Source organism: Vitis riparia, chromosome 16, assembly GCF_004353265.1.
Source record: "Vitis riparia cultivar Riparia Gloire de Montpellier isolate 1030 chromosome 16, EGFV_Vit.rip_1.0, whole genome shotgun sequence".
Lineage (NCBI taxonomy): Eukaryota > Viridiplantae > Streptophyta > Magnoliopsida > Vitales > Vitaceae > Vitis > Vitis riparia.
The window spans coordinates 23,544,804-23,556,885 of record NC_048446.1 but is presented as its reverse complement, the minus strand read 5'-3'; the positions used below and the strand labels follow the sequence as shown (position 1 = coordinate 23,556,885).

Genomic DNA, 12,082 nt, shown 5'->3' with positions numbered 1-12,082 from the left:
TTTTTTTTTTAATATTTGTTCATTTTAGATTTAAAATGTATAATGTTAGAAAATTTTCCTTTTAAAAGAAAATCTCATAGAAAAAAAATAATCTTAAATTTGTGATTTCTTAAGAAACCCAATGTCACTTTTTTTTTTTCAAATATACCCAACTCCCAAGCAGCAAATCACATGTGCAGGCTCTCACCATCTTCCCCTCCACATGCCTCATATTCAAAGGCAGGGATTCCACTAAGAAAGACCAAAAGACCATATTCATTAATTAGTATTTACTAGAAGTTCATCACCATGTAAATTATTGTATCCAACACACAAACTTAAGGCATAGTTCTTTAGATATAAATATCACATGACACCCTCAAAGGGGGGCTTTCTAGTAATACTACTAGTACCTCTCCCTTGGCACATACTTCCAACCCATCCCCTCCCCACAGGTGCTGCAAGATATATTGGATATGGGAATCCATTCTATGATCAATAAGTCGAAACATAGAATCAGGTGGTCCTTAGGTCTGTTTGGTTCCCCGGAAAATCCATTTGGATTTGTAGGTTTTTGAGAAATCTGATTTTAATGGTAATTTCTAAAAAATAATAATTTTGTATTCATATATGTTGAAGTTGGAGAGTCCATTCACTTCTCTCCATTGTGATTATGTCTTTTGAAATGGGTTATTTATATTCCATTCAAGTCCAAAAAATTATGGGACAAAGGAACAAAAATGTCAAATTTTTAATTTTGGTTTTTCTTAAAAAGAAATATAAAATATATATTTTTTTTAAATGCAGTCATAATCATATATCATTTGTATATTTACAAACTCATTTTTATGAATAAAATTAATAGCAATAATAATAAAATTATTCAAATTTCAACTTAGCTAATATTTACCGTCAAATCTTATATTTTTTTTCATTTTTTATTTTTACCATTTATGTATTTTTTTATTTTTCCAAAATTCAAAATCCCACTATATATGAGAAATTAGCATTGAGAAAACATCAAATTTTCAAAAGTTAATTTTTTTCCATTTATCTATTATTTGTATTTTTCCAAAGTTAAAAAATCCACTATATGAAAAATTAGCATTTAAGAAAAAAAATAATTTTTTTTTTCAAAAAAAAATTAAGTATTAATAATTTGTATACTGTTTTATCATTTCTTAAAATTTTGTCCAAATTTAAAAATAACCTCTTAGTTTAATTTGAGCCCCTTCTTTATACGAGCTAATACATTAATAAAAAGTGTTTTTAATATAATTACTTTTCAAGTGTTTTTACTATGTTTATCCAAAAAAATATTATAAATGATTTTTTAATATTATAAAAAAATTTTAAAAATGATTTTTAAATTTTATTAAATATTTATAAATAAAAAAACACTTTTTAGGTTGAAAGTGTTTCGTGGAATCACGATAAAATGCTATGATAATCCATGGGCCAAATAATGAAATTAAAGCATGGGAGAAGCCCATTAGTTATGAAATTAAGCCTCATGAAAAGCCCAAAATTTATGTTCCACACATTTTTTTTTTCTAATTAAGCCCAATTTGAAGCCTAGAAGCTATCCCTCCAATTTTATTTTATTTTCATCTTTTCCCCAAAACGCAGCGTTTCGAGCCACAACGCAGAGTCTAACAAAATGCGCCAGGGCACGGAAACCAAATTTCACCATAGCGACTGAGCAACCTCCGAATCCACCACCACTCCTCCGCCCTTTTCCGCCGGAATCCGATTCCTACTGCTCTCCGGTTCTCCAATCTCTCTCCTCTCTCGCAAATGGCGGATCCTTATTGGAGGTACGGCGAAGTCAGGCAGCCGCCGCCGATTCCTTCTCTCTCCGCAAAACGACCTCGTTCTGATTACGGTAACCTCCACTCTATCTCCTGCATCCATTTTTCTTTTTGGTTTCACGGTAAATTTAGGGTTTCGAGTTATTTTTGTTTAATGTTTTACCATGCATTTTTTGTTTTCATGGTGAAATTAGGGTTTTGTGTTAATTGCTTCGCTTTTTTTTTTTTTTCCATAGTGAAATTAGGGCTTCGAGTTAACCTTTTTAATATTGTATGATTATTTAATTACATTTTTTGGGGGCATTTTTCTGATTGATTGTTGTGAAAGCTGAAGAAAATGCAAGCGAAGGATTTTGACCTTTTTTCCACGGCTGTTTGTACTATCTGATGTGTCTTTGTTGTTGTTTGAGGTGTTTCTAGGTTAGAGTTTTCAATGTGTTTGGCTCCACGGAGGAAAACGAGGGAAAATAAAATTCTGATTTTTTGTTTATTTGATAGAAAACCTCTGAATTTGTTTCCCCTTCCTTTTTCTGGATTCTTATTTTTTATTTTCCTTTTTCTTTTCACCAGTTCTCTTGGCACCCAAAAGGAACTTAAAAGCCATATCTTCGTGCATAAATCTTCTTATTCCAACCTGGAACTAGTCTACTACCATTATCTATTACAAAACTAACCTTTTCATTGGGGTTATTGTTCCATCATTTTCTTGCTAGGCGCCTCACATTTCAATTCTGTCGATCGTTATAAATGCTTTCTTTCCAGGGCATTTCATCCATGATTTCACATTGAGCAAGGAATAAAGCTTCAAGTTTTCAAAAGTACTGCGAAATTTTTGAGTATCTACCTCCAAATTTTCATACATCCGCAATAGGACATTAAAAACTCAATTCTATACCATTGCCTTTTATATCCTTACACGTTGCAAAACGGTGAACCAGTTTCCAATTGACTACTAACTACTAAGTCCTTGTCGGTAGTCCAAAAAATGTTGCATTTTGGTGACATTGGCTGGACTGGTAGGAATATCTCATGAGGTAATAATATTCTGATGACTCAATATCTTTCTCTTTTTTTTCTTCTTTTTTTTTTAATTTTAAAAAATTAAGGATTTTTCAGATTTTGAAAGTGGAATTCAATATGGTAAAGCTGAGGACATTTATATCTTTTGTTCATTTGTTGCGAAAATTGTGTGTAATTTATTTCTAGATTGAAACTCAGAGTTAGGCAGTTTGTTTATACTAGAAGGGGTCATGTGCTGTGATTGCCATGCTTCCTGGCAAAAATGTAAAATGTAGGGTCTGTAGTTAGGAGTTTTTTTATGTTTTTCATCCTAGTTCTTTAATTGTTAAAGAAATGAGGGATATTTTTGGTAATTTATCATGACGTAGACGTGTTTGAGTTTTTGTGACAAATTTCTAATTTTAGAAATGGTGTTATAATCACCAAAGAGGGCTGTATTTAATCCTCAATGTATCACTTGATATTTTCCTTCATAACACGCAAGGTTGTTCCACACATGTTTCACTTGTTTTGAGCCTTTTATTTGTTGAAAGATCAAATCCTTCTCTATAATGAATATTGCTTGTTATCCAAAAAGTCAAGTATCAGCAGCATATATAGATATCTGATTTAGCATTTTTTTTTTAAGAATAGATAATTTTAGTGCAAGCAAACTGAAAGGCCACCAATGCATGTTACATGCTCAAAAAGAACAACTTAAAGGGTTAAGGCTGGCTTCTGAAAAAGACCAAATTAAAATCCTCTTTGTCGATTATTTCTGATCATAAATATTTCCCCAACCTTTGAGTATCCAGTTTTACAAGGTTTTCGCTTTTAATTTATAAGTAATATGCTGCATGAAGTATTGAACAGATCAGTAGTTTGCTTAGCTATATAATTGCTGGCGGTGACTGTTATTCCTTTTCTTTATGGGCCTGGAGATTTCCCCCCACCGAGAGCAGTTAGCTCCTGAATGGCAGCCATATAATGTCTGTTTTTCTGTAATGTTTTTTTTTCAAGCTTTGTTTGTATTGTATGGTGAGCTGGATCCAGGAAATGGTTCTAGACAATCATGATATGTTCTGCATTGTGATTATAACCAATTTAATAATGCTCCAAGCCTCCAAACGAAGGAAATTCAAATCTTATTTTATTTTGGACAGCCTGTTCTCCAGGAAAGGCAACTGTTCCACTGCATTACATTCAAATTGTGTTATGTAGATGCTTCAATTACAAACATTAGCCTCCTTGCATTCTCTATTGTATGTTTGCTGGCCAACAGCATTTATACAATATATCATTCTGGTGAAATGGATGGAACATTGTGGAAACTAGTCATGGCGCAATACTGAACTATTAGAAATTGTGTTACCAAAATGGCGCTTTCTCATATGGTACATGTAAGGAAAGGGCACTCTTTAAACTAGGCGGGAGCAATGTTTTCAGAGCGCTACTTGAGGCACACCTTGAGGCGAGGCGGGTCTAAAATGCACTAAGGTGTTATGGAAAAAACACAACTCCCAAAAGCGTTCGCCTTTCAAATTCAAGGCAAACATGAAGCATGCTTTTGTGCGCCTTTTACGCCCTAGAGGTTGAGGCGTAAGCCTTTGTGGATCTAATGTGGGTCACCTAAAAAGAAGGAAAACCAATCTCTAACCCCAAAACGGAGAACACTAACCCTAACTCTCCATGGAAACTGGACACCATACATCACATCTGTCGGCTCTCCTTTGAAGATCAGCTCTTTCTTTGATGACAACTTCTCTCTGGTGTTCTCCCTTCATTGTCTTGGCATCATCGTCTGTCCATCTCACTTCACTTCTCTCGTTTCTCCCCTTCATCTCACATAACCACATTTATACTTATTTTTTTTCATTTGTTTATCTTATTTTTTCACCATCACATGTTGTCTTCATATCTCCATTTTCACTTTTTATTTATTTTTTTAATTTTGTTTTTCTAATTCCTTTTCTATTTTTGAAATATATATTCGAAAGAAAAATATTACTATAGTTTATTCTTTTCTTAATTTAATTTTTCCTAATTAGGTTTTTTATTCTTTAATTTTATTTTTACCAAATTAAATGAAATTGATTAATTTGACTTTAATTCAGTTTTTTGTATTTTAAGATTTGGTATGTATAACATTTCAAGTTATTATGTCTTATCATTTTCTAATTATAAATTGACTTGTTAGGAGGTTTTTTATTTATTCTATTTTTATTTGTTTAGACATTTTAAATATATTTTAAATTCCTTTAAAATATTTTTTAATTGCAAAATTAGGCTCTCAAAAGGCTTAGGCCTCATAGGATATGGTATGTATTTTTTTGATAAGTAAAGCAAATGTAGGTATGTATAGCATTTCAAGTAATTATGTCTTATCATTTTCTGATTATAAATTGACTTGTTAGGAGGTTTTTTATTTATTCTATTTTTATTTGTTTATGCATTTAAATTACTTTTAAATATATTTTAAATTCCTTTAAAATATTATTTAATTGTAAAAATTAGGCTCTCAAAAGGCTTAGGCCTCAACGCTTCGAGACTTACACCTCTCCTCATAGATATAAAAACGTGTCGCCTTATCCTTTCGCCTTTAAAAACTTTGGGTGGGAGTATTCTTTGATTAGACCAATGGATTTAAATAACCTCCTAGCATTGCATTGTTTGAAGGTGTACCTAACAATTCTATCTGGAGCGTCTATCTTTCCATATTGTTGGATGTTCTTCCGCACATTTGGATGGAACATAATATAAAGGAATATTTTGAAGGTAGCGAATTTCTGATGTTTCAGATTGTTTTGTTGACTGCTTGTGAATAGGATTTTTAAGGGGTTGCTCCTATTTGGTCCTCGTTGTTTCTTGAGAATTTTGCCATTCGGGTCACTTGAATGGCTTCACAGCAGCTCTGGCAAGTCAGTGGGACCATGTTGGGTTTCTTTATAAAATGATGTTGAAATCGTTGGACTTAAGCTGTCTGTGCGTGTAACCAGGGTTATCCTTGTGATCATTTATTTATTTATGGTAACAAATAGCATACATGGACCAATGAAGTTGGCATCAAGGCCCTGCTTACTGGTTTTATAAGCATGTATCACTTCCAGTATTTTGAGTATATTTGACATCACTAGCAGGGCCTAAACAATATCTGCAACCTGGTTAAGTGTGATGTGATAGTTTTTAACTGTTATGCTAGTTCACACTCCAGGGTGGGCACCAATCTGGGTTATGTTTGTTTTTGTTTTTATTTTTTATTTTTTATTTTTTTATGACCGAGGAGCCTTCCATGGCCAAAGCCCATAGGATCTGGGTTATGTTTGTTATGATCATAACTTATTATGTTTTTGGTGGGTATAACTTATTATTTTTCTAAGTTCTTATTTCTACTTATCTTCTAACTTCTCTCCTTCCCCCCCCCCCCCCCCCCCCCCCTTTTTTTTTTCTTTCTTTCTGGAAAGAAGTCAAACAAGTAGGAAAACTGGACTACTTTGTTGCTTAATTTTTTATGGTCCGGCATGCAGTTGCTCATGCGCTTTTCTTCTGTCTGTAGAAGAAATTCATCTGCATTTTACATTGCTCCCTTTGATGGTTAATTTGATGTAATTTTATGCTTAATCCTGTAGATGTTCCCGGTGGCCATGATTTGCCCAGTTATTTTTCTCGTGAGGATGAAAGAGCAGCTCACCGTTCAATTAGGGATTCTGATTCCATTGGAGCATCCTATGATCGTTACCTGCGCAATGCAGTACTTACTATTTAATAATGTTCTTGAATTATGGTTCCTTTTTTGCCATTTTCTGTATAATGAGTACTAATATACTAGTGCAACTATGTAGCAGATGCCATCCTATGGTGGAGATTCTGGTCGGCCATTGAGCGGGGGAATAACTAGTCACCCTGTAGATGATCCACGTGTTGTGGGTGTTAGAGGTGTGGACCAAGGGGCAACTGTAAAAAGCCAGAGCTTAGGATTCAGTGGAGGAAGACCTGAGCTTCCCCTTCCTCCTGATGCTTCCAGTACATTGTTTGTGGAGGGCTTGCCTGCAAACTGTACCCGCAGAGAAGTATCTCGTATCCTTTTTTTGATCCACTATTTTTTTGCCTAGTATGACTTTCCTTTTTCCTCCTCTATTTTACAATAAAATGCCATTAGAAGCAGCAGAATTGGGCATTTATTATGCTCCACTACCGTCTTGCCTAGCATTACTTTCATTTTTTCTCCTCTATTTTGTTTTCTTCACTTGGATTTGTAGATATCTTTCGCCCTTTTGTAGGCTACAAAGAAGTGAGACTTGTGAGCAAGGAATCAAGACATGTAAGTTCATTTTTATCCAAGCAGATTTTTTAATTCGTCAATGAATTCATTGTTATTTTTCTTGCAGTCTGGAGGTGATCCATTGGTACTCTGTTTTGTTGACTTTGTGAGTCCAGCACATGCAGCCACTGCAATGGATGCTTTACAAGGTGAGCTTGACATGCTTATTACTTTCTAGTGGATTTTTCCTTTGTCAGGCAACTAGTGGAAACATTTTCTATTTTCTTGATAGAGTCTCCTCTCCTGTTTCTTCATAATGCAAGATTATATATAAGGAAAAGAAAAAGGGGACTGGCTACTTCCACATTTTAGAGTACAAAAACTAAGAATTGCACACCAATAGATCTATGCTGTGCAGGTGTTTTGAGGTTTCTCATCAAGCATCAGATTTTGTAGGAAATGGGTTTACTTAGCAACAGTTTGGGCTCTATCTTGAGATTAGTATAATTTTATATTGGGTAGCTTGAGAGTTTGAAAGTCCTTAAGCTTCTCATTTCTCAAGAAGAAGAAGAAGAAGAAGAAGAAGAAATCACAAATTCTTCAAATCTTTGGTTTGGTGGCTCAAATCTCTCACAAATAGAAGTGAAAACTGCACTTTTGGAGGCTTGCGCAGGATCTGACTCTTTTTCTTTAGGAAAGGGAAAGTGACAAACCACCTTTATCATGAGCAGGTCGTGAGACGAACAGTGTGTTACCGATAGAAATTACTGAAATTAATGAACTTACATCTAGTTTATATTCACATCTTGCTCCATTCTGTTCCAGGTGAATTTCAAGACTCCCAACTGCCGATGTAGTTCTATACTTGAAAGTATACATTAAAAAATTTTGCAACTTTAAGTCTTGGGGTTGAAGTTGCGGATTTATCCTTTTTAATTTTTGGTTTTATATTTACATAAGTAAATAGAAGGGGCTAATTTAATTTGGCTACTTCAACTTGTCCAGATTGCGTGGGCCATTTAGAACCATCTGGCTTAATCAGGGATTTAGCTCCACTAGGGTATCTGGATCTAGGTTACGGAGGATTCTCATGTCACTTGCCTAACTGGCAATGCTTGTCTGGTTGGATTTTGAGTTAATCACACAACCTCTTTGTTCAGCCCGATCTTTTACTTATTTTCCTCACAAGAGGAAACCCACAGGATGACTAAAGTAAAATACCAGGTAGGTGAGTCAAAATATTTCCCCTAACTTCCAGAGATGCATCGCAGAGTGCAACTAATTAGAAATTGAGAGAGAACTGAGAACCTTCCTCCATGGCTTGGGATTAAAGCACGTTGATTGAGCTTACCTTATAATGCAGCAGCCTTTTTCTTCTTTTTAGTTTTCTTCTTATTTCTTTCTCTTTCTATTTTTAATTGGGTTGAGTGGACGAAGGACTGGCACTGCCTTTTTGCCAAACCAGGAAATGAGTGACAGAACAACCACAACATAGGTGTTTCTAGAAGTGATTATGAACGTTTTTCCAGTACATTTTGCAATTGTGTATTTGAGTTGTAGTGCCAATTGCACGTCTAATATCTTCGGTTCAAAACACGGTGAGTTGCGCAAGCGTAAAACAGTCAGAATTAATTTTGCAGGTTATAAATTTGATGAGCATGACCGCGACTCGGTCAATTTAAGGCTTCAATTTGCTCGCTATCCTGGTGCGAGGTCAGGTGGCGGGCATCGTGGCAAGCGTTAATATGCGATTTGCAGGTGATTCAATGCTCTCTCCCATACGTCGACCCTTTAATATTCATGGAGGTTAGGTGCTTTTTTAGAACGTTCATTATGGAATGATGAATCACACTAAATCGTGGAACAACGCTTCTCTGTAGGACCCACTCGAATCGGGGAGGTTTACATTAGAAGTGATGATACAACAGCCTGTGCCGTCTCGAGAATTACACAAATCTCTGAATGGGTGATTGTTAAAACCAAGTTGAATCGAGTGGGTTTTTCGTAATCGAGGGACGATGCTAGTTTTGAAGTGCCGTTTGCTTTTCTGAGAGATGATTGTGAAGTCTAATTGGTTTTAATTTTTAAAGATTTCTTTCAATATCATTCGACTTAAACTTGATACTGCTAATCTTTATCCGGCGATGAACCTATGGAAGATTACTCTTGCTTTTTGTTAGTTTATTGGGGATAGAAATTCCAGAGCAGCACATATTTATATCAAATGTGGTGGTTTAATCTGTTTTCTTTTTCCTCTGTTTTATTAAATGCTCTATTTCTCAAAAAACAACTGCATTACTGCTTTGATCAATTCTATTTACCGATGAGAACTCACAACTCATGCCAAATCCCGGTCTTAGATTCTGCATCTTTGAATGCCTTGGGCACAACTCTTGGACATTTTGATAACTCTTGAACATGGCCTAGGTTTTTCCATTATTTTCTACCCATAGTTATATGTTTCTAAGATTGTGTATCAACTCTGTCTCTGCTTGATGCTGCTTCTAGAGCTTTTTCCATTATTTTCGACCCATAGTTCTATGTTTCTAAGATTGTGTATCAACTGTCTCTGCTTGATGCTGCTTCTAGAGCTTTTTGGTCAATATGGCTCTTTTGATCTCTATCTATCCCTTAAACATTCAAAGAATTTATTCTCTTGTCTCTGCTTGATGCTGCTTCTGGAGCTTTTGGTCAATCTGGCTCTTTCGACTCGACTCTCTTGTCCTTTTTCATTTTTAGCTTTGCGAATCATTTTTTGATTCTGATGTTGTTCTAGCTGTTGCCTGCCTAAGTCTCTGTTAAAGTGCTTTCGCTTATCTGTCACTAGGGTGTGCGGATGCCCGACTCTATCCATTGGGCTACTTCTTCTTACCTATCTCTAGGGTTTGATACTGACCCCATCCGTTAGGCTGCTTCTACTTATCTATCTCTAGGGTTTGACGGGGTTTAATGTCCTCAAATGGTTACTTCAATTGTTGGGAAAGAGTGGGAGCAATAACAGCTATCAGCTCCGTATTGTTTGGGAAATATCTTTGACAATTATTATTGTTCATATTCTCACCCTTTGTGTTGCTAGAACAGTGATGTTGATGATGGTTGTGTATTTCAACTGTAATTCTTTTGATGGTATAATGTTGTTTCTGTTGAGCTGAATATCGACAACGGAAACCTAGCACCGTGGATTTCCAGAATATATTGTTGATTCTAGTAGATAAGGACCCGAGGGCAGTCCATTACCACCCTTTAAAGAGTCGCTTGTAGGCTTGTAGCCTTTATTCTATTATCTTGATCTGAGCTGCCCATTATGACTACTTGCGTCATTGCCCTTTTGATTCCCAGAATACCTCTAATTCCTTCATGTTATGATTGATTCCTCAAAACTGAGCTCTGGGAGGGCACGCTCACTTCTGTTAGTCTCTACGTTTGTTAACGTATATACTTGGCCTTAGTTTAAACATTATGATTTGATTTAGCGAATTCGAAATTAGCTGGGGCCTGTGGACTATAAACGATCTTTGTGATCTGGACTGTTCAAGTGTACGGGTCAATCTAGACCGTTAAATGATGGTACTAGGACATCAGTCTCAGTGATGATATCAGACCCACGTATAATGATGGTATTCAAGTATAAACTAATATAGGGCAATGGGATTTTTTGATCATGTGAGAATTTGTGATTGGGTGAGAAGGGGAGAGATAGATTGGGGTTTTTGGGCATTGTTCTATGTTAAAGTCCTTACGGCACTGGAGGCCATTGCAAATGTGGGCAATGCTTGGTAGTCAAATTTCTAGATGTGAATCAATGATGATCAAAGACGACTCTAATGGACAGAGTGGATCACGGGTGGACGGCATTGCTTTTCAGTTTTTTGTCCTTTCTTAGCCTTCTTTTATTGACTTCTTTTATCTCTTAGCAGTTTTAATAATTCCCAGAGGATGAGGTCCTCTGTACAAAGATCACATTGCTCTTATTAGAGATCCGTGCGAGGGTTTTTTTTTTTTTTTTCTTTGGAATAATTTCATTTAGTTCTCATGAGGTTTTAATGAAAGGTAACAAAGATCGTGTTTGATATTGATTTTGAAAAGCATTTTTAAGTTTTTTAATATTTGAATGATAAAAATATTCAAGGGTTAGAAATGTTAAAAATATTTGTTAAACTTACTACCAAGCGAATTCAAATTTTCATTGATTTGAAAATTTGTCAAATAAACCTTTTATTTTGAATTAGAGGGGAGGTGAGTGAAAATATGAAAGATAAAAGGGAAATACATTATGAAATTACAGAGGTTAAATGTATTTAGTTAATTCAGAGAGTTCAATCACATAACTTTTTTTTAGGAAGTGTTTTTTATTTTTTTTATTTTTGCTGGTGTTTAATTAATTAATTAAATTTGAGTATTTCTAATGAATGAATTTGGCGTGAAGCTTGACTCATCATGGCCCCCGACCTGGGGGTGAGGATTATGATGGCAAGAGATGCGACTTTGGCGAGTGCCTAGTGACCATAAAAATGAAAAGGACACCAAACTGGTTCCAATAAATTCCGGTGCCTAATGAATGAATTTGGCGTGAAGCTCGAATCATAGAGGCTACCAACGTGGGCATAGGGCTACCGTTATAAGGGCAAGAGATGCAACTTTGACATAGTGCCTATTGACGAGAAAAGTGTACAAGTACATTAATATCATAAAATAATAAGCTAATTTAAATCATTAATTTATGATGTGTATTCTTTCATCAATATCATAAAATTTTCTTTAATAAAAAAGCGATTCGTGTGGAACGAATGATGCTGGAAGTTGAAAACTTGAATGTCAATGCGCCGACGATTCAAGGACAACGGCGCCGTTATGACTCATTTTTCCCCGAATCGCACATGCAAAATTGTAGGTCATATTAAAAAATCCGAAAAAGGTGATCAGTTATCACCCACCCAGTCTACATAAGTAGGACTGCCAAATTTCATTACGTTTCGTATCCGATCGTCTCTCTAATAAAGCGCATCACCCAATAGTTATCTTCGATCTAAACTCC

The 12,082-nt window shown here is 35.3% G+C and overlaps 1 protein-coding gene across 7 annotated transcripts; it reads left to right on the top strand.

The window, feature by feature from the left end:
• Nucleotides 1-1,624: 1,624 nt before the first annotated feature.
• LOC117933624 (RNA-binding protein 1-like) lies at nt 1,625-11,771 on the top strand. 7 transcript variants are annotated; one of them, XM_034855077.1, is made up of 7 exons: nt 1,627-1,864; nt 6,416-6,537; nt 6,629-6,863; nt 7,046-7,107; nt 7,175-7,256; nt 8,688-8,805; nt 8,928-9,296. In XM_034855077.1, exons 1-6 carry the CDS (start codon nt 1,777-1,779, stop codon nt 8,789-8,791), a joined length of 693 nt encoding a protein of 230 aa, XP_034710968.1. In that variant the 5' UTR covers nt 1,627-1,776; the 3' UTR covers nt 8,792-8,805; nt 8,928-9,296. The 7 variants fall into 7 exon arrangements, with proteins under 7 accessions (XP_034710971.1, XP_034710970.1, XP_034710974.1 ...); XM_034855078.1 differs by having other exon boundaries at nt 1,629-1,864; nt 6,632-6,863; XM_034855080.1 differs by lacking the exons at nt 8,688-8,805; nt 8,928-9,296 and adding an exon at nt 7,495-7,983 and having other exon boundaries at nt 1,625-1,864.
• The last annotated feature ends 311 nt before the right edge of the window (nt 11,772-12,082 follow it).

What these genes read in the sequence shown, in the direction of transcription:
- LOC117933624 (XM_034855077.1), top strand. Translation starts at nt 1,777, where the DNA reads ATGGCGGATCCTTATTGGAGGTACGGCGAAGTCAGGCAGCCGCCGCCG. An exon ending in TACCCGCAGAGAAGTATCTC is followed by an intron (nt 6,864 to 7,045) that starts GTATCCTTTTTT and finishes TTGGATTTGTAG; the next exon opens with ATATCTTTCGCCCTTTTGTA. An exon ending in TGCAATGGATGCTTTACAAG is followed by an intron (nt 7,257 to 8,687) that starts GTGAGCTTGACA and finishes TTAATTTTGCAG; the next exon opens with GTTATAAATTTGATGAGCAT.